The sequence below is a fragment of the Lissotriton vulgaris genome, chromosome 2_1, assembly GCF_964263255.1.
Source record: "Lissotriton vulgaris chromosome 2_1, aLisVul1.2, whole genome shotgun sequence".
In the NCBI taxonomy this organism is placed as follows: Eukaryota; Metazoa; Chordata; class Amphibia; order Caudata; family Salamandridae; genus Lissotriton; species Lissotriton vulgaris.
Window position 1 is genome coordinate 16,308,627 of NC_141687.1, and position 23,258 is coordinate 16,331,884.

Here is a 23,258-nt window from a genome sequence, read left to right on the forward strand (position 1 = left end):
GCCAGGACATTGCTCTGAGGCCTGGAGGGCTGGGTAGGGCTGATTAATTTACTAATTGCAGGGGCCTCACTGCTGTTCATGTGCTCCTGAGCTGAAGGTCTGGGGAGGGCTGAGTAGGTTAGTAATAGCAGGGGCTTTGCTTCTTATTAGGTGCTCCTTCCCTGAAGGGCTCGAATAATTTTGTGACAGAAAGGGGCCTTGCTGTTTTTTAGTTGCTCAGCATGGCGCCATTGTCACCTTTCCCCGTGTCTCCTGTGCAAGAACAGTATCCTCTCACTTTAATTCATTTCTGTGCCAAACATCTTAAGGATTTTGGGGGCCCTGGGCCAAACATATTTGTGGGGCCCCTGTTCAGAACAGATTTGAATTTATAATCCAATTTCTGATCTTTGATGCCCTCTTTTAGCTGGTCACTGGACAGTGCACTACCATACTTGTCCAAATTCCTAATGTATTTACATCTAATATTTAAGGACATTGACGTGTGTAACCAAATGGCGTTCCATGAAAGGGCACGCCCCTTGAATGTGGGCCACGCCCCTTAATTGTGGGTCCTGCCCCTTGAATGTGGGCCACTTTTTTCGTCAGTGCCCGGGCCAAATTGTGATCCCAATCCGACCCTGCCCTTCTCTCATACAGATACAGCAAAAAAAGCCAGACATGTTTTTGATTTATATCCAGTATGAGATGGCGCTGGCAGATCCTGCCACAGTGGACATGGTCCCGTGGGCTCACCCTGCCACGTGGGGCCCACCCTGCCCCGTGGGGCTCACCCTGGCCCGTGGGCCCACTCTGTTCAGAATGGTGCCTGAACCCCGCTGACGCTCCTCGATACTACACAGAATGTTATGCCATCGCCGGGTGAGGCCTGTATATTCCAACAAGTTCTCATTGTGAAAATCTCCAAATTCAGTTTCTTTGCTCCCAGGCATGCAATTAATCTTCTGAAGAAGGACATTTAATTCAATCTTTCTCTTTTACCAGATAATGTGGCGGGTGACCGCAGCTTGGTGCAGACACAGCACCGGGTCCAGGTCTTTATTGTAACGAATAGCGCGGCCATCCCGCTGCGGAGCGCCTAGACTCCAGAGGGTGAGAGTGAGAGCAGGTCCAGAGCCGGGTGAGTCCGGCACGCTCGGGTCACTGATGACGCACAGGGTGGCCATCCCGCTGCGCAGCGCCTAGACTCCAGAGGGTGAGAGCAGGTCCAGAGCCGGGTGAGTCTGGCCCGCTCGGGTCACTGATGGCCCGCAGGGCGGCCATTCCGCTGCGCAGCGCCTAGACCCCAGAGGGTGAGAGCAGGTCCGGAGCCGGGTGAGTCTGGCTCGCTCGGGTCACTGATGACGCACAGGGCGGCCATCCCGCTGCGCAGCGCCTAGACTCCAGTGGGTGAGAGCAGGTCCGGAGCCAGGTGAGGCTGGCCCGCTCGGGTCACTGATGATGCACAGGGCGGTCATCCCGGTGAGCACTGCAGGGGTAGCAAACACCCCCTTCCGTCCTCATCACTCGACCCACGGTGCGCTTCCATGCTTTAGATTCCATGATTATGTACAACTCCTCAAACCAGGGGTGCGGATTTGCTATCCCAAAGTGCAGGACAGTTTCGGGGTGGATTTCTCAGATGGACATTTGTGTAAAGTGATGCTTCTCTCAGCAGGTGGCACTGGGGCTGTCTCCACCCTGCGGCCCCCAGAGCAGAGACCCATGGAGGGCGAGGTCTCTGCCGCCGGCGGGCTTTACACAGACGCAGGAGTCTCCAGTCAAGAGCAGGAACATGGGATGGGTCCATCAGGGGCAATGCTAAGCTGGTTCACCTCACTTCTCCAAAACCGGACACAACAAATCAAAGTCAACAACTCCCCGTCCAAGCCCGTCCCAGTAACTTTGGAGCCCCGCAAGGGTCCTCACTATCCCCGACATTGTTTAATCTTTTCATGGAACCACTCAACAAAATTCTAGACACTTCTAACGTGCAATATCACAAGTACACCGACAACACACAACTATACCTCAAGATCCACACCGTAGAAGGCATCAAACAACTTAATACAACGCTTAGGAATACCCAGACATGGCTGGCAGGAAATCATCTCAAACTCAATGCCCTAAAAACCGAATTCCTTCTAATAGCTCCACCCGCCCAAATCCCCAAAATGCAAGAATGGATCAAACATATTACGGCACTCAACGTTCAACCTACCATCGTGGACTCAGCCAAGTCACTAGGAAGAACTCTTGACAGTAACCTCAACATGCAAAAACATGTCAGCAGTGCCACAAAGGGAGCAAACCTCCAGATAAACACACTGAGGGACCCTTCCTACCTCGCAATGACTTCAAGCAGGCAGCACAAGCCCTAATGATTCCTAGAGTAGAGTACGGATGTGTCTCTCTTTGTGGCCTGCCCAAAGCATCAACGGCAACGTTAAGAGCCTCAATCAACGCCGCAGTAAGACTCATAACTGGATCTAAACGTAGTACCCACATTGGCCCGGTCCTACAATCCCTGAACTGGCTACCCCTGGAGGCGAGAATTCATCTGAAAAGAGCATGCGTGACGCACGGAGCCGTGCATCACAAGGCACCCACCGACCTGCTACAGAAACGGACGATCTCGGGTGGGATCTGATCCTCAAGAAATGAGATTAAATACTACTGAAACCATAAAAACTCAATAAGAAAAAAACTTATCCTTCTCGGGGATGGCGCCTAGAATTTGGAATGCGTTAACCCCCAGAAACCAGACTTAACCCCTCCACTGCCTCATTCAAAATACACATGAGTATGGTCTATGGAAATCTCGAGACGAACCGCACATGCGCTCGCAACCGGACTTTCATAAAGGACCTTCTAAGAACCTAGATATTATATCGTCCTTCTGTCTCTCTCTACGAGATAGATTTTACGGTGCATTTTGCTATGTTGCTTTTTACAGTAGGTTTTGAATATGTGCTTTGATTCGCTTTTATTTGTTGTATACGTAACTTTACTGACTGTATAGGGCTCTGATATCCGCCAGGATCTTGTTCACGCTCTATAAAACTTTCAAAATAAATGCAATAAATAAGGCCTCAGGAGGGACCGCCTCTTTCATACCGGAGCTCGCAGTCCCACCCTTCCCCCTGCCATGCACCAGTGATGCAATAAAACATTTAGACGCGCTATCCCGATTGATTTGTCCCTATTGATCCCTAGTGTGTTCCCTTCACTGCTCTGCGCGTTATACCATAGACAGTAGCACTCGCCTGCCAGCAGTGGGGGTCCAGGCAGTGCACCCCCCAGGTCACAGTACACCCGGCCAGGACCTCCCATAGGGTGGGCCTGTGCCCACACGTTTAGATTAGCATGATGCCAGGGCCAAAATTAAAGCCAGGATACCAGATATACACGCAGTTTGCACTCAGGGCCAAAGGGGACATCCCATCGTTAAGAAAAAGCAACACAACTGACAAGATTCCCACAGCACCAGAGAGCCAATGACGCAGGCCCTGGGGTGCGTCCAGCACAGCTGTGGGGAGCCCCTGGGGTGCGTCCAGCACAGCTGAGGGGAGCCCCTGGGGGGCATCCAGCACAGCTGTGGGGAGCCCCTGGGGGGCATCCAGCACAGCTGAGGGGAGCCCCTGGGGGGCATCCAGCACAGCTGAGGGGAGCCCCTGGGGGGCATCCAGCACAGCTGAGGGGAGCCCCTGGTTCAGGAAAAGACGCCAAACAGCTGTCGTGTGGATTGGAGCACTCCGGCCAGAGAGGGTCCCATGAGTGCAAGACACAAAGAGAAGCCAACACTCCCCAGACAACAATCCAACAATCCCGCCTTTGTTACCCAAAGAAGACGGGGCGCCACAAACACCCAGCCGGGGTTTGAGATGCATCAGACGAAACAGAGGGAACAGAGGGAACAGACTCCGTCCAATGGGAAACAAAGCCCTCTGGGAAGAGGGACTGCGCAGCAGGAGGCACAGAGCCGGCACAGCAGGGAGTGCAGAGGCTGCACAGCAGGATGCGCAGAGCCTGCACAGCGGGAGGCACAGAGCGTGCACAGCAGGAAGCGCAGAGCGTGCACAGTGGGAGGCGCAGAGCCTGCACAGCAGGAAGTGCAGGGGCTGCACAGCAGGAGGCGCAGAGCCTGCACAGCGGGAGGCGCAGAGCCTGCACAGCGGGAGGCGCAGAGCCTGCACAGCGGGAGGCGCAGAGCCTGCACAGCAGGAAGCGCAGAGCATGCACAGAAGTAGGCGCAGAGCCTGCACAGCGGGAAGCGCAGAGCCTGCACAGCGGGAGGCGCAGAGCCTGCACAGCAGGAGGCGCAGAGCCTGCACAGCAGGAGGCGCAGAGCCTGCACAGCGGGAGGCGCAGAGGCTGCACAGCAGGAGGCGCAGAGGCTGCACAGCGGGAGGCGCAGAGGCTGCACAGCAGGAGGCACAGAACCTGCGCAGCAGGGAGTCCAGAGCCTGCACAGCGGGAGGCGCAGAGCCTGCACAGCGGGAAGAGCAGAGCCTGCACAGCGGGAAGAGCAGAGCCTGCACAGCGGGAGGCGCAGAGCCTGCACAGTGGGAGGCGTAGAGCCTGCACAGCAGGAAGCGCAGAGCCTGCACAGCAGGAGGCGCAGAGCCTGCACAGCGGGAGGCGCAGAGCCTGCACAGCGGGAGGCGCAGAGGCTGCACAGCAGGAGGCACAGAGCGAGCGCAGAGCCTGCACAGCAGGAGGCGCAGAGCCTGCACAGCAGGAGGCGCAGAGCCTGCACAGCGGGAGGCGCAGAGCCTGCACAGGGGGAGGCGCAGAGCCTGCACAGGGGGAGGCGCAGAGCCTGCACAGGGGGAGGCGCAGAGCCTGCACAGGGGGAGGCGCAGAGCCTGCACAGCAGGAAGCGCAGAGCATGCACAGAAGTAGGCGCAGAGCCTGCACAGCGGGAGGCGCAGAGCCTGCACAGTGGGAGGCGCAGAGCCTGCACAGCGGAAAGCGCAGAGCCTGCACAGCAGGAGGCGCAGAGCCTGCACAGCAGGAAGCGCAGAGCGTGCACAGCAGGAGGCGCAGAGCCTGCACAGCAGGAGGCGCAGAGCCTGCACAGCAGGAAGCGCAGAGCGTGCACAGCAGGAGGCGCAGAGCCTGCACAGCAGGAAACGCAGAGCCTGCACAGCAGGAAACGCAGAGCCTGCACAGCGGGAGGCGCAGAGCCTGCACAGCAGGAAGCGCAGAGCATGCACAGAAGTAGGCGCAGAGCCTGCACAGCGGGAAGGGCAGAGCCTGCACAGCGGGAAGCGCAGAGCCTGCACAGCGGGAGGCGCAGAGCCTGCACAGCAGGAAGCGCAGAGCATGCACAGAAGTAGGCGCAGAGCCTGCACAGCGGGAAGCGCAGAGCCTGCACAGCGGGAGGCGCAGAGCCTGCACAGCAGGAAGCGCAGAGCATGCACAGAAGTAGGCGCAGAGCCTGCACAGCGGGAAGCGCAGAGCCTGCACAGCGGGAGGCGCAGAGCCTGCACAGCAGGAAGCGCAGAGCATGCACAGAAGTAGGCGCAGAGCCTGCACAGCAGGAAGAGCAGAGCATGCACAGAAGTAGGCGCAGAGCCTGCACAGCAGGAAGAGCAGAGCCTGCACAGCAGGAGGCACAGAGCCTGCGCAGAGACACGGATGCTTCTCCGTATGTACAGATGCCGACACACCTCTTACAAGGAGCCACACTCAATATATATGTCACCGGCTCCGCTGCTGAGCTCTGCATGAAAGGGCCCCTCCCCTTCAGGGGCCCCACTGCTGGGCTCTGCATGAAAGGGCCCCTCCCCTTCAGGGGCACCACTGCTGGGCTCTGCATGAAAGAACCCCTCCCCCCCCTCAGGGGCCCCACTGCTGGGAAGGGCCAGAAAGGACTCGTCTCCGCAGTCTGCTCCAGAAAGTGTTGGAGACGCGGTCATCGAGACAGAGAACTTGGGACAAGAGACCTCGAGCACAAGGGACACTAGACTCGGAAACTCCAGGCAGGGGTACGAGTGACGAAGGCACAAACCCCAAAGACCTGGAGCAGGAAGAGCACAGATGTGTCTAAAGGCAGCAGAGCACAGAGCGTGTCATAACAGAAGCTGTGCCATCCATGCCACCCATGCCAGGCGGTGTGATCCCTTCTCTTGCTGAGGTCCTTGGAGCTGCCAAGGTGCTGTGCCAGTGTGGGGGCCCCTGTCGCTGGAGCAGGACTCACCGAAGAGACAACGAGCAGCATTTCAAGTACTCCCAAACAAGTTCATACCACCTGTCCAGAGATACAAGCACAGGCTGCGGCAACACATGGAGATCAGACACCACTTGGGAGGACATTAGAGTGACTGTACATGCGCTGCATCGTACAAGTGGACTGTGTGTCCTGTACATGGAAGCCTCACACTCATGGCTGATGAGACTTTGACGTGCACACGTAGCAGCCCGTGTGCAGAACGCGGCAGCCCGTGCGCAGAACGCGACAGCCCGTGCGCAGAACGCGACAGTCCGTGCGCAGAACGCGACAGTCCGTGCGCAGAACGCGACAGTCCGTGCGCAGAACGCGCCAGTCCGTGCGCAGAACGCGCCAGTCCGTGCGCAGAACGCGCCAGTCCGTGTGCAGAACGCGCCAGTCCGTGTGCAGAAAGCACCAGCCTGTGTGCAGAACGCGCCAGCCCGTGTGCAGAACGCGCCAGCCCGCGTGCTTCTGAATCTTCCTAGACGGGCTTTCCATGGACTCTGCACTCTTAGAATTGCATTATTTTCCTCTGAAGAAAAGGCTCTCCTGCAAGGCCCTGAGTTACTGCTACAAGGTCTTTACGAAGAAGGGCCCTCGCTACCGGCACCCTTTTCAAGCCCTATCCTCCTGCAAGGAACCTTCGATTTGCAGGGGCGGTGTTGGCTTGCATCGCCGCTGCAAAGAGAGCGCGCCTTGGGGTCGCTCTTTTAGCTTTTTAGCAGCCAAGCTGTGGAACTCTCTTCCTCTTCAAATTTGGCAAGAGTAAACAATTATCATTCACCAAAAACCGAACAATTGATCTGTTCAGAGCGGCTCGACCGTGCTCTCTCATCAGCTTCCTGCATCGGTTATGACTCTTGGCAGTGGGACACTTGGCTTGAAGTACCTAGGCGCTCTACAAATTACTTGTTTTAATTATCATACGAGTTCTGGGAGAATCAGTGTTAAGCGAAGCAAAGTGCCCCCCCACCCCCCACCCTTTTGCAAAGCCCAATCTGCCAGCGAGACGGGAAACGGATATTTAGAAGAAACCAGCTCGAGCCAGAGATGGCTCAGGAGCAAACATCTAGACCAGAATTAGAAAAATCACAAGCACCAGACTGCACATTCTGGGGTGCGCACTCACGAGCGGTTGGAATCTTACGCTTCGCAGCGCAGCGGCCAAAAATGCACGGGAAGGAGGAGGCAGGAGAGGGCCCTATTTACAGAAATCAGGCCCTTTCCTTCCCTCTCCCCAGCGTCGGTGTCAAACTTTGCAGCAGTGCGCCTCGCACACCCAGTCTGTGCCAGTCCGGCATACGTGGAGTATCCTTCCAGTACAAAATACCATGCGAAGACTAACTTTAAAACCGGTTTTACTTTGTAGGTGTGCAGCACACATGCAACGCTGGAAAAAAAAAGAGAAAAAATCATTTCTCGGTGAAAGCGCATATTTGGAAGGGACACAGTTTTTGCCACAAAACTCGGTCTACCTTTTTTAGTAAATAGGTTTTGCATCAAAAACCTTGGGTGGTTGCATAAGAACTTCCCTCAGGTGTGACTTTCAAGTGATTTTCTTGCGCTGAATAGTAAATTGATCAAAAAAGTTTTTGTGTCATTTTCATCAATTTAGTGATGCTAACACGGCACAACATCTTAGTGAATAAAGAGTATTACAAGTGGGGTGTAAGGCCAAGTGAACAAAACCTACTTTAGAGCAACCTGCAGCGTTAACCCAGACCGCAGACACAGGCAACAATCACACAGGTCAATGAAGGAGCCCTGACGCAGGCAACAAGCACACAGGCCAACTCCGCCGGAGCCCTGACACAGGCAACAATCACACAGGTCTACTCTGACGGAGCCCTGACACAGACAGCAATCACACAGGTCAACTCCACCGGAGCCCTGACACAGGCAACAATCACACAGGTCTACTCTGACGGAGCCCTGACACAGGCAACAAACACACAGGTCTACTCTGACGGAGCCCTGACACAGGCAACAATCACACAGGTCAACTCCGACTGAGCCCTGACACAGGCAACAATCACACAGGTCAAGTCCACCGGAGCCCTGACACAGGCAACAATCACACAAGTCAACTCCACCGGAGCCCTGACACAGGCAACAATCACACAGGTCAACTCTGATGGAGCCCTGACACAGGCAACAATCACACAGGTCAACTCCGACAGAGCCTGACACAGGCAACAATCACACAGGTCAACTCCGACTGAGCCCTGACACAGGCAACAATCACACAGGTCTACTCTGACGGAGCCCTGACACAGACAGCAATCACACAGGTCAACTCCACCGGAGCCCTGACACAGGCAACAATCACACAGGTCTACTCGGACGGAGCCCTGACACAGGCAACAAACACACAGGTCTACTCTGACGGAGCCCTGACACAGGCAACAATCACACAGGTCAACTCCGACTGAGCCCTGACACAGGCAACAATCACACAAGTCAAGTCCACCGGAGCCCTGACACAGGCAACAATCACACAAGTCAACTCCACCGGAGCCCTGACACAGGCAACAATCACACAGGTCAACTCTGATGGAGCCCTGACACAGGCAACAATCACACAGGTCAACTCCGACAGAGCCTGACACAGGCAACAATCACACAGGTCAACTCCGACTGAGCCCTGACACAGGCAACAATCACACAGGTCAAGTCCACCGGAGCCCTGACACAGGCAACAATCACACAGGTCTACTCTGACGGAGCCCTGACACAGGCAACAATCACACAGGTCAACTCCGACAGAGCCTGACACAGGCAACAATCACACAGGTCAACTCCGACGGGCAATGACACAGACAGCAATCACACAGGTCAACTCCACCGGAGCCCTGACACAGGCCACAATCAAACAGGTCTACTCTGATGGAGCCCTGACACAGGCAACAATCACACAGGTCAACTCCGACGGAGCCCTGACACAGGCAACAATCACACAGGTCTACTCTGACGGAGCCCTGACACAGACAGCAATCACACAGGTCAACTCCACCGGAGCCCTGACACAGGCAACAATCACACAGGTCTACTCTGACGGAGCCCTGACACAGACAGCAATCACACAGGTCAACTCCACCGGAGCCCTGACACAGGCAACAATCACACAGGTCTACTCTGACGGAGCCCTGACACAGACAGCAATCACACAGGTCAACTCCACCGGAGCCCTGACACAGGCCACAATCAAACAGGTCAACTCTGACGGAGCCCTGACACAGGCAACAAACACACAGGTCTACTCTGACGGAGCCCTGACACAGGCAACAATCACACAGGTCAACTCCGACTGAGCCCTGACACAGGCAACAATCACACAGGTCTACTCTGACGGAGCCCTGACACAGGCAACAATCACACAGGTCTACTCTGACGGAACCCTGACACTGGCAACAATCACACAGGTCAACTCCGACGGAGCCCTGACACAGGCAACAATCACACAAGTCAACTCCACCGGAGCCCTGACACAGGCAACAATCACACAGGTCAACTCTGATGGAGCCCTGACACAGGCAACAATCACACAGGTCAACTCCGACGGAGCCTGACACAGGCAACAATCACACAGGTCAACTGAGGGAGCCCTGACACAGACAACAATCACACAGGTCAACTCCGACGGGCAATGACACAGACAACAATCACACAGGTCAACTCCGACGGAGCCCTGACACAGGCAACAATCACACAGGTCAACTCCACCGGAGCCCTGACACAGGCAACAATCACACAGGTCAAGTCCACCGGAGCCCTGACACAGGCAACAATCACACAGGTCAACTCCGACGGAGCCCTGACACAGGCAACAATCACACAGGTCAACTGAGGGAGCCCTGACACAGGCAACAATCACACAGGTCAACTCCGACGGGCAATGACACAGACAAAAATCACACAGGTCAAGTCCGACGGAGCCCTGACACAGGCAACAATCACACAGGTCAAGTCCACCGGAGCCCTGACACAGGCAACAATCACACAGGTCTACTCTGACGGAGCCCTGACACAGGCAACAATCACACAGGTCAACTCCGACGGAGCCCTGACACAGGCAACAATCACACAGGCCAACTCCACCGGAGCCCTGACACAGGCAACAATCACACAGGTCAAGTCCACCAGAGCCCTGACAGAGGCAACAATCACACAGGTCAAGTCCACCGGAGCCCTGACACAGGCAACAATCACACAAGTCAACTCTGATGGAGCCCTGACACAGGCCACAATCAAACAGGTCTACTCTGATGGAGCCCTGACACAGGCAACAATCACACAGGTCAACTCCGACGGAGCCCTGACACAGGCAACAATCACACAGGTCTACTCTGACGGAGCCCTGACACAGACAGCAATCACACAGGTCAACTCCACCGGAGCCCTGACACAGGCAACAATCACACAGGTCAACTCTGCCAGAGCCCTGACACAGGCAACAATCACACAGGTCTACTCTGACGGAGCCCTGACACAGGCAACAATCACACAGGTCAACTCTGCCAGAGCCCTGACACAGGCAACAATGACACAGGTCAACTCCGACGGAGCCCTGACACAGGCAACAATCACACAGGTCTACTCTGACGGAGCCCTGACACAGTCAACAATCGCACAGGTCAACTCTGACGGAGCCCTGACACAGGCAACAATCATACAGGTCAACTCTACCAGAGCCCTGACACAGGCAACAATCTCACAGGTCAACGAAGGAGCCCTGACACAGGCAACAATCACACAGGTGAACTCTGACGGAGTCCTGACACAGGCAACAATCACACAGGTCAACTCCACCGGAGCTCTGACACAGGTAACAATCACACAGGTCAACGAAGGAGCCCTGACACAGGCAACAATCACACAGGTTCACTCCGACGGAGCCCTGACACAGGCAACAATCACACAGGTCAACGAAGGAGCCCTGACCCAGGCAACAATCACACAGGTCAACTCTGATGGAGCCCTGACACAGGCAACAATCACACAGGTCAAGTCCACCGGAGCCCTGACAGAGGCAACAATCACACAGGTCAAGTCCACCGGAGCCCTGACACAGGCAACAATCACACAGGTCAACTCCGACGGAGCCCTGACACAGGCAACAATCACACAGGTCAACTGAGGGAGCCCTGACACAGGCAACAATCACACAGGTCAACTCCGACGGGCAATGACACAGACAACAATCACACAGGTCAACTCCGACGGAGCCCTGACACAGGCAACAATCACACAGGTCAACTCCACCGGAGCCCTGACACAGGCAACAATCACACAGGTCAAGTACACCGGAGCCCTGACAGAGGCAACAATCACACAGGTCAAGTCCACCGGAGCCCTGACACAGGCAACAATCACACAGGTCAACTCCGACGGAGCCCTGACACAGGCAACAATCACACAGGTCAACTGAGGGAGCCCTGACACAGGCAACAATCACACAGGTCAACTCCGACGAGCAATGACACAGACAACAATCACACAGGTCAACTCCGACGGAGCCCTGACACAGGCAACAATCACACAGGTCAAGTCCACCGGAGCCCTGACACAGGCAACAATCACACAGGTCAAGTCCACCGGAGCCTTGACACAGGCAACAATCACACAGGTCAAGTCCACCGGAGCCCTGACACAGGCAACAATCACACAGGTCTACTCTGACGGAGCCCTGACACAGGCAACAATCACACAGGTCTACTCTGACGGAGCCCTGACACAGGCAACAATCACACAGGTCTACTCTGATGGAGCCCTGACACAGGCAACAATCACACAGGTCAACTCCGACGGAGCCCTGACACAGGCAACAATCACACAGGTCAACTCCGACGGAGCCCTGACACAGGCAACAATCACACAGGTCAACTCCACCGGAGCCCTGACACAGGCAGCAATCACACAGGTCAAGTCCACCAGAGCCCTGACAGAGGCAACAATCACACAGGTCAAGTCCACCGGAGCCCTGACACAGGCAACAATCACACAGGTCTACTCTGACGGAGCCCTGACACAGGCAACAATCACACAGGTCAACTCCGACTGAGCCCTGACACAGGCAACAATCACACAGGTCTACTCTGACGGAGCCCTGACACTGGCAACAATCACACAGGTCAACTCCGACGGAGCCCTGACACAGGCAACAATCACACAAGTCAACTCCACCGGAGCCCTGACACAGGCAACAATCACACAGGTCAACTCTGATGGAGCCCTGACACAGGCAACAATCACACACGTCAACTCTGCCAGAGCCCTGACACAGGCAACAATCATACAGGTCTACTCTGACGGAGCCCTGACACAGACAGCAATCACACAGGTCAACTCCACCGGAGCCCTGACACAGGCCACAATCAAATAGGTCAACTCTGACGGAGCCCTGACACAGGCAACAAACACACAGGTCTACTCTGACGGAGCCCTGACACAGGCAACAATCACACAGGTCAACTCTGCCAGAGCCCTGACACAGGCAACCATCACACAGGTCTACTCTGACGGAGCCCTGACACAGGCAACAATCACACAGGTCAACTCTGCCAGAGCCCTGACACAGGCAACAATGACACAGGTCAACTCCGACGGAGCCCTGACACAGGCAACAATCATACAGGTCTACTCTGACGGAGCCCTGACACAGACAGCAATCACACAGGTCAACTCCACCGGAGCCCTGACACAGGCCACAATCAAATAGGTCAACTCTGACGGAGCCCTGACACAGGCAACAAACACACAGGTCTACTCTGACGGAGCCCTGACACAGGCAACAATCACACAGGTCAACTCTGCCAGAGCCCTGACACAGGCAACCATCACACAGGTCTACTCTGACGGAGCCCTGACACAGGCAACAATCACACAGGTCAACTCTGCCAGAGCCCTGACACAGGCAACAATGACACAGGTCAACTCCGACGGAGCCCTGACACAGGCAACAATCACACAGGTCAACTCTGACGGAGCCTGACACAGGCAACAATCACACAGGTGAACTCTGACGGAGCCCTGACACAGGCAACAATCGCACAGGTCAACTCTGACGGAGCCCTGACACAGGCAACAATCGCACAGGTCAACTCCGACGGAGCCCTGACACAGGCAACAATCGCACAGGTCAACTCCGACAGAGCCCAGACACAGGCAACAATCTCACAGGTCAACACTGAGGGAGCCCTGACACAGGCAACAATCACACAGGTCAACTCCACCGGAGCCCTAACACAGACAGCAATCACACAGGTCAACTCCACCGGAGCCCTGACACAAACAGCAATCACACAGGTCAACTCCACCGGAGCCCTGACACAGGCAACAAACACAGGTCAACTCTGACGGAGCCCTGACACAGGCAACAATCGCTCAGGTCAACTCTGATGGAGCCCTGACACAGGCAACAATCGCACAGGTCAACTCAGACGGAGGCCTGACACAGGCAACAATCACACAGGTCAACTCTGACGGAGCCCTGACACAGGCAACAATCGCACAGGTCAACTCTGATGGAGCCCTGACACAGGCAACAATCGCACAGGTCAACTCAGACGGAGCCCTGACACAGGCAACAATCACATAGGTCAACTCTGACGGAGCCCTGACACAGGCAACAATCGCACAGGTCAACTCTGACGGAGCCCTGACACAGGCAACAATCGCACAGGTCAACTCTGACGGAGCCCTGACACAGGCAACAATCGCACAGGTCAACTCCGACGGAGCCCTGACACAGGCAACAATCGCACAGGTCAACTCCGACAGAGCCCAGACACAGGCAACAATCTCACAGGTCAACTCCGACAGAGCCCTGACACAGGCAACAATCTCACAGGTCAACTCCACCGGAGCCCTGACACAGTCACACACACATGAACTTTGAAGGGTGCAGATGATTCCTTTGCCCATCCAGCACCCAAAGCAGCCCGCTGTCCTCTGGCATCCCAGAGAAACCCCCCTCATTCATAGGGTGTGCGGTGGGATGGTGAAGAGGGACGGTGTGTGAGTTTACAATGTGTGCTATGGGCTAGAAAAAGATGTGTGTGGGATTACAATGTGTGCTGTGGGTTAGAAAAAGATGTGTGTGGGATTACAATGTGTGCTGTGGGTAGGCGAGGAGGGCTGGTCGTTGCTTGTATCACTCCGAGATATGGTCACTTTGTATTACAGGGGTGTTTGTGGTATTTTCCATTTGTTGCTGTTGTAGGGTGCTTAATAAGATGGCTTTATGGAACGCTATCTGCTCAAGGCATGGTCTCTGAGAGGTGGTGAATGCTTACAGAAAACAGAGCTAGGCCAGGGCTTATACAGTATGTAGGAGGGGCGGATGCTCACACAGAACAGGGTTGGGCCGTGGTGTGTGGTGGCATGGGCACCTTGAATGTGGTTGGCTTATGGTGTATGGGAGGTGGTGGAGGCCTTCAGAGGTTGGGGGAACAGTGTGTGCCAGCGGTATGGGCACTAGGAATCTGGCTGCCTCGCAGACTGCCAGGGTAAGGGGGATTATTCAAGTTATTAAAGTGTACTCACTGCATGCTGGCTGTGCAGCTTCTCCAGGAGGGTGCCGTCCGTGCCTTTAGGGAATCTGCTCTCTTCATTTATCAAAGACAACAAGCCCAGTTTCTTCAGGAGAGAGAGGAAGGGAAAAGAGATGAGCATTAGGAGAGGTCTTCAGTGCATCTTCTCGCACTCATCACAAACATGGCTGAATCTCATGATCATCCCAGCGTGTCCCTGCTCCAGTCCTCAGGCCCCAAGAACCACTCACCGATAGCAGGAGGACTTGAAAAAACAAAACATCTGGGCTACCTGAAAGAATTCTCTCTCTGGCTGATTAGGACATCAATGCTGGACAAGAAGACAACATTGGCTGTGTCACCTCACAGGGGGTGGACCCCCCAAGCCATGAGTGAAGTGACATCCGGCACTCCAAGAAGGGACAGGGGGGACCATTCTAACAATACTGATATTCTGGACGTCCTCTGTGACCAGGTGGGCATGACGTTGGTAACCGGAGGGACCACCTTGGATAGGACGTTCCTCCACCTGCCGTTCCATGTGAGAATGGTTTTCACTAGTCTATTGACGCACTGTTGATGAAACTGGCTAATTCACCTAGGCTGGTCCAAGTTTTACCCCTTGCTGTGGCCACCACACACTTATTTACTAATAACAGCATAGGACACCCACTTTTTGATGGCCACGTATCGGTATGTTGTGACACACAACATATCTGACAAACACAGGGTTCATTGTAGTCAGCAGCGTGGGTGGGAGGAGGTGGAACAGGGTGTGAGAAAGGGTAGATGATGGGTAGATGTCAGGTCTCCATGTGGAAGGCATAAAGGGTAGAGCTGGAGAGCGAGGCGAGGAGTGAGAATAGGTGAACAGGCTGGGAAGGTGGAAAGAGTTGTGGGGGTGCTGAGGGAGTGGGAAGGAGAAGAGATGGTCAGAAGGAAGGTTGGGGCAAGAAGAATGGGAGAGTGGAGGAGGGAGAGGAAACAGACAGACTAATACCTATCGAATGGCAGGCGGGAAAGGGAAGTAGTGCGCAGCAGGCGGAAGTAAGAGGCAAACGGTAATAGAGTGTGCAAACAGGAAGAGGGAGAAATCCAAGGATGCTGTAAGCGAGCAGCTGGACACACCAAGACAGGAAGTGGGAAGGAAACCACAGCTGGATACAGTAGTGGGCTGGAAAAGGAGATTGGATAAGGGTTCGAGTGAAATCCCCAATTTAACAAGACATTGTGTAAGGAGGGGGGAGAAGAGGGGAGTGGGCGACAGGCGTTGCTATGGGTCTTCCCAATGCAAATTGCTCAGTTCTAGGCAGGAGACTTGCACAAGATGCTGAACCGGAACGCTCATTACAACCTGAATTGGACCCGAACCTTGCACCAGAAGTATGATAACAAGGTGCGTGTTGGTCTCTCCACTTGGCCTGACCCACGGTTACTGCTGTCTAGGATCATCTGCGGGATCTTGGCCGCATAGAGTGCATTTGTTACAGCTGGAGAGACATTTACAATGAAGTATGTTCTATAAAGGAGGTGTCACCATTGATTGCTCACTGCTCCTTGTCTGAGAGGAAGGTTCAGGACTTGCTTCATCCTCAGGGGACAGTCGTTACCATGTGAGTAAGTGGCCTTGCCTCTCCTGGCTAGTTTGCTGAGCTCTGGAGTGAACTAAAGCCAGACTCAAAGAAGGGAAAACAACCCCCCGCCCTGAAACACTAAAGAGGGAGGTCACCTTCTCCACTAGGTCCAGGCACTCCGCGTTGTCCATCCAGTCAATGGCTTCCCAGTTTATGCCTTCCCTGGGGAGAGGAGGAGAGAACAAGTGTTAGAAAACCATCAACAGGACCCGCGCAGTACAACACACAAACAACTGATCCTGGAACGGGGCCCAATAGAAGGTTGGAGAAGTCTACACCGCATGCGGACCTCCAGTGTCCAAGTAGGCTCCTAATGTAACAAAGAATTTAACAGAAACATCAATTTTACCCAGAGGTCGTCTGCTCACTCACCTCCACCCAGCAAATGTAGCACCTGGGCACCAATTTAACAAGCAGCACCAACAAATGAATTGAAATGTCTCCATCTGGGAGACAATTCAACAAGCAGCACAAACAAATGAACATCCATCTGGGCGACAAATCAACAAGCAGCACAAACAAATGAACATCCATCTGGGCGACAAATCAACAAGCAGGACAAACAAATGAACCGCCACCTGGGCAACAATTCTACAAGCCGCACCAACAAATGAACCTCCAATTGGCTGGAACATCACAAGGACTTGAGGGTGTATCCTTAACTATACACCTACATATTTTAAAATCATTTTCCTCACAAAATGAAGATTGGTTTACCTTTGAGTAAAGCCTAACAATACATTGGTAATGAAGAAGCTATGTCATTTGTGCTGTGTTCTCATGAGACACAAATTAAAAATATTCTGCACATACAACACTTGAACTTGGCTTATCGTAACCAAACTCTCACCCACCTCAGATCACCGACATCAAGCAGGCACAGCACAAAACACTCATCCTAATGTTCGAAGCCTTATACTAAGATGCCCTTCCAAACCTTCCCAGCCTAATCACACACCACATCCTATCATGCCCCATACCTTCTGCCAACTTTAAGCTCCTTGCTCTTTGTGGACCCCAAGTGTCTTGTTCTGACCACTTGAAATACGGGGTCCTTTTCTGAACGCTCTCCCTTATTAACTCAGAACCAGGCCCATAGCCACCTCAAATCTTCTCTCCGTGACCAGGAATGACCACACCCCCATCTTCCACCACCCCTCAAAGTAGGAATTTGTAAGTACCTAAATCAGTTCCATAACACAGGCCCCCCATACCCCGCGGTGCAGGGGAGCCCATGCTTCAGGAGGCCCCTTCTGCACTTTAGTCAGTACTAAGAGCTCTGGATTCAAACCGGAGTGAGGGCCCCTCCATGTACCTTGCAGGGGGCCCCCCTCATCTTTCGTCATGCCAGTGGACAAAATGTGTGTGTCTCTTACAATGAACACCAGGGATATTTTGTCAGATCGTCGGCATTATTCCTACTGCCATAGATCTATGTGTACGTACTGTGCTACTGCCCACTTCTCATTGTGATCGACAAGTTTCTTAGCTGCAAACCAAACTGTCCTGTAAACTCATGTCCGAGTCTAGTCTTACTTCTCTATTCATTACACATCACTAACAAAACAACTGTGCTGGGCCCGGCCCTTGCTGCAGGGTCATCCACGGACTGTTTTCCTTCCTCCCCCTATTTGTTGCTGAATTTGATCTTTGCTGGCCTTAGGACTCTGTGCACTTTACCACTGCTAACCAATGTCAAAGTGTTGTGCTCTCACCCTAAAACATGTTGCCATTGGTGTATACCCAATTTGCATATGTGAGTTACTTGTAAGATACTTGTAGAATGGTATACAATATACCCAGTGCCTCTAAATTAAATGCTACTACTGAGCCTGCAGCACTGAGTGTACCACCCACTTAAGTAACTCTTTAAACAAGTCTCAGACATGCCATTGCAGAGCATGTATGTGCAATTTTAAGCTGCCATTTTGACCTGGCAAAATTAGCATTTTGCCAGGCCCAACCCTTCCTTTTTAATACATGTAGGTTAACCATAGGGTAGGCCCTGGATAGCCAGAGGGCAGGCTGCAATGTATTTAAAAAGTTGGACCAGTACTTTTAAGTTTTGCATTTTCTGGTAGTGAAAAACTGTTTAATTCTTTTTCCACCACTACAAGGCCGGACTCTCCCATAGGATAACATCAGAGTTACTTTCTTAAATTTCAAAAGTGTCATTTTCAAATGGGAAGAGATAACTGATCCACGGTTGGTGTCTCTGTAATCCTAATTTAAAATCCTGATTTATGGTGGTCAGATTTTAAATTACAATTCCGAAAATGCCACTTTTAGAAAGTTAGCATTTTCTTACCATAGCCATTTGTTGCCTGCAGCATGCCTGGGTGTAGCTGACAGTTGAGCTTTGTGTATTCCTCCTAGACAGCCACACACAGTGAGAGCTAAGATGTGACCGGATGTGCAATCACTGGCATAATGGGAGGGAGGAGCCCACCAACAATCCTGTATTGTCACTTCAACCAGCTTGGACCCAGGACAGGGTAGGTTGGGAATTCCATGCACTTCAAAGATAATGTCTAGATGCTTCTGCCACTTTACAGAACCAGGTCACCAGGGCACAAAAGAAGGACCTCAGACATACCCAGAGTACCCTTTTGGACCTGTAAATACTCTGCCAGGAAGGGGGACTGCTGTGCTGCTACAAGGACTGCCACTGTGCTGGATTGCTATGCTGAAGGAGCTGCCGCTCTGTTGTGCTGAAGAAGAACTGGACCTGCAGCCTCCATACTGGACCCAGGACCCTAGAGTGACTCAAAGGGATAGTCTGCTGGCCTCCTGATCTGAACCTCCGAGTCATAAAGGCTCCCCATTCCTAGACCCTCAGCGGGCATCTGACCCCAAGTGGTGCCTCTCAAGTCCTGCGCCTTTGGTGTGACCCAACAGGCTCTTAATAGAAGCTTTTCAACTCTTTGTTACCGGAAATGGGCCCGTTAATGTTATTCAAACTTAAAAACTGCACTATCACCCCACGGGTATCCTGTTGCCGACTTACACTAACCCTACTATTCACATATGTTACTGTGAGGACAGCACTCACTACATGAAGAAGGTCTAGACTACACATTTGGGAAAAGCCAGGTTTGTAGCCTTTTCCTGAACTACAAAAAGTCTTCTATATGTGCAAGACTGGGTGGAAGTTAATTCCAGGGTCAAGAGGCTGCAGAGCCAAAATCTCTTCCTCCCAGCTTTGTTCTTTTAAACCTAGGCACTTTTACCAACTTAGCTGATGATGATATAAGGCTTCTACTTGGAAGCATATCATTCAAATTTGTTGTGCAGAGGTTTGGGGCAGAGTCCACGCAGAGCCCTGAATACAATGCAGAGCGCTTTAAACGGTGTCCTCTGTAACATCGGAGCCAGTGAAGCTCTTTAAGAGCCAAAGAGGCTGATGATCGGATGATCTCATTAGGGCTCGCTTAGCAGCTAGTATCGGAAGTCTCCCAATCAGAACATTCGGGGCCTCCAACAGCAGGGCATTACAGTGATCCAACCGGCTCAGAATGACACTTCTCACTACCAGCGCTCTAATTGGAGTTGGTAGCATTGGAAGTATCTACTGTAGCGCTCTGATAAGGGAGAAACTGGTCCCGACTGTTTTATTCACTTGAGTTTCGAGACTCAACTAATCGTCAAATACTAGCCCCAGATTGCGCACCGTCTCCGAGGGTATCAGTAGCATATCTGTAGGGATAGGCCAGAAGTCACACTGGAACCGTACTGCTTGCACTGTTGTTTAGCACGAACTGCTGCCAGCCCGTCTCCTCGCACAGTCAGCATCAATGCTGTAGAGGACTGCCGCTGCGAAGATCCAGCACGCATGTACACGACGCCTGGCCTGCACTTTGCACCACACAGGCCACTTCCTGCGATGCTCATGAATGTGAATGGGACTCTACTGATTGGATTTTCGTTGTTTTGGTCTGGTTTTATTTATTAAATTAAGCTCTATTTTTCTACCCTGGTTTGGGATCTTTGTGTGGTGTTATCACTGCTTTATTGTTTTAAGTGTTGCACGTTGCCTCTGAGTTCAGCCTGACTGCTCGGTGCAAAGCTACCAGGGGATGAGCACAGTTTCATTTAGAGGTTGATTGTGCCTTAACCGGACGAGGACTGTGGGTGCTGCTTGACCAGGGGTCACACCCAGTACTGTCTGTTGCTCTGCAGAACAGAGACTCAGGAGACTTCCCATTCATCAATAAATGTGGTTGAATAAAGTACTGATGCAAAAGCTCCATTCGATTGCAACCACCTTACCGAGCCCACCACCAAGACCGCTACAAGCCCCAGGCATTGAACCCAACGTCTCACAGGATGCGCGTACCGTGATGATCCTTCTCAGCAGGATACCCATCGGGGTGATTGTGTGGAGGCTGGCACTGGTGAAAAGCGCCAGAACATACACCACCTGCAGCTGCCACAGTCAGTTTGCATGGAAACCATAGGCGAGATGACCCCAAAAGCCCAACTCTGCATTGGTTGCATAACTGTCCAGAGATGTGACCATGGACCACAGTACACGCTAGAACAATAGTATCCTCCCATCAGAGCACTGGAAGACAGATGTAAATTTAATTGTTGGAACAGACCTGTGGGGCCAGTTCCACTCCACCTGCCGCATCAATGCTGCAGCCTTGTAACACCCATCCATAGTAACGGCATCCAACAAGGATCCTCTATGTTAACATGTAAAACCCCAGAAGCCCAGAATCGTAAATTCAAGCCACTGTTCCAGGCGCATTGTAGGATGATCCGGGTGTAGGGCACCACACCGATAACCTCAATACAAGAGGCACTTGTTCCCACAGCACCTCTCCACAAACCTCACAATACAAAGGCTTTTTAGGTGTAGGGCACCACACCACTAACCTCACATTAGAAGACCTGCTTACTGATCCACTGCACCACACCACTAACCTCACATTACAAGAGACACTTGCTGGTCCACAGCACCACACCGCTAACCTCACAATACATGAGACGCTTGATGGTGTACGGCACCACACCGCTAACCTCACAATACATGAGACGCTTGATGGTGTACGGCACCACACCGCTAACCGCACAATACATGAGACGCTTGATGGTGCACGGCACCACACCGCTAACCTCACAATACTTGAGACGCTTGAGGGTGCACGGCACCACACCGCTAACCTCACAATACATGAGACGCTTGCTAGTGCACGGCACCACACCGCTAACCGCACAATACATGAGACGCTTGATGGCGCACGGCACTACATCGCTAACCTCACAATACATGAGATGCTTGAGGGTGCACGGCACCACACCGCTAACCTCACAATACATGAGACGCTTGATGGTGCACGGCACCACACCGCTAACCTCACAATACATGAGACGCTTGCTGGTGCAGACACCACACCGCTTACCTCACAATACATGAGACACTTGCTAGTGCACGGCACCACACCGCTAATCGCAAAATACATGAGACGCTTGCTGGTGCACGGCACCACACCGCTAATGGCAAAATACATGAGACGCTTGCTGGTGCAGGCACCACACCGCTAACTACACAATACATGAGACGCTTGCTGGTGCACGGCACCACACTACTAACCTCACAATACATGAGACACTTGCTGGTGCAGGCACCACACCGCTAACTACACAATACATGAGACGCTTGCTGGTGCACGGCACCACACTACTAACCTCACAATACATGAGACACTTGCTGGTGCAGGCACCACACCGCTAACTACACAATACATGAGACACTTGCTAGTGCACGGCACCACACCGCTAATCGTAAAATACATGAGACGCCTGCTAGTGCACGGCACCACACCGCTAATCGCAAAATACATGAGACGCTTGCTGGGGCACGGCACCACACCGCTAATCGCAAAATACATGAGACGCTTGCTGGTGCAGGCACCACACCGCTAACTACACAATACATGAGACGCTTGCTGGTGCACGACACCACACCGCTAATCGCAAAATACATGAGACGCCTGCTAGTGCACGGCACCACACCGCTAATCGCAAAATACATGAGACGCTTGCTGGTGCAGGCACCACACCGCTAACTACACAATACATGAGACGCTTGCTGGTGCACGGCACCACACCGCTTACCTCACAATACATGAGACGCCTGCTAGTGCACGGCACCACACCGCTAATCGCAAAATACATGAGACGCTTGCTGGTGCACGGCACCACACCGCTAACTACACAATACATGAGACGCTTGCTGGTGCAGACACCACACCGCTTACCTCACAATACATGAGACGCTTGCTGGTGCAGACACCACACCGCTTACCTCACAATACATGAGACGCTTGCTGGTGCAGACACCACACCGCTTACCTCACAATACATGAGACGCTTGCTGGTGCACGGCACCAAACCGCTAAACTCACAATACATGAGACGCATGCTGGTGCATGGCACCACACCGCTAACCTCAAAATACATGAGACGCTTACTGGTGCACGGCACCACACCGCTAAACTCACAATACATGAGACGCTTGCTGGTTCAAGCACCACACTGCTAACCTCACAATACATGAGACGCTAGATGGTGCACGGCACCACACCGCTAACCGCACAATACAGCGGCCCTCATCCTCCTAGACCTCTCCGCGGCATTCGACACGGTCTGCCACCGCACCCTAGTACGGCGCCTCAGCAACATCGGAATCCAGGACAAGGCGTTGGAATGGATCATCTCCTTCCTCGACGGAAGAACACAGAGAGTCCGCCTACCACCGTACAAGTCAGAGGCCTCCGAAGTCATCTGCGGCGTCCCCCAAGGATCATCTCTGAGCCCCACCCTCTTCAACGTCTACATGAACCCCCTCGCGGCCATCGTACGCAAACACAACCTCAGCATAATCTCCTA

General features: G+C 53.2%; 1 protein-coding gene across 1 annotated transcript in view; it reads right to left on the minus strand.

Annotated features, from left to right (window-relative positions):
• Positions 1-23,258, minus strand: part of LOC147729472 (unconventional myosin-X-like) — a 763,954-nt gene that overhangs the window by 301,706 nt on the left and 438,990 nt on the right. The window contains exons 14-15 of the mRNA XM_086954339.1: positions 16,457-16,523; positions 14,741-14,833 (exon numbers count right to left, since the gene is read on the minus strand). Of these exons, the coding sequence (XP_086810465.1) occupies positions 14,741-14,833; positions 16,457-16,523 (160 nt within the window). The remainder of the gene's footprint in view (positions 1-14,740; positions 14,834-16,456; positions 16,524-23,258) is intronic.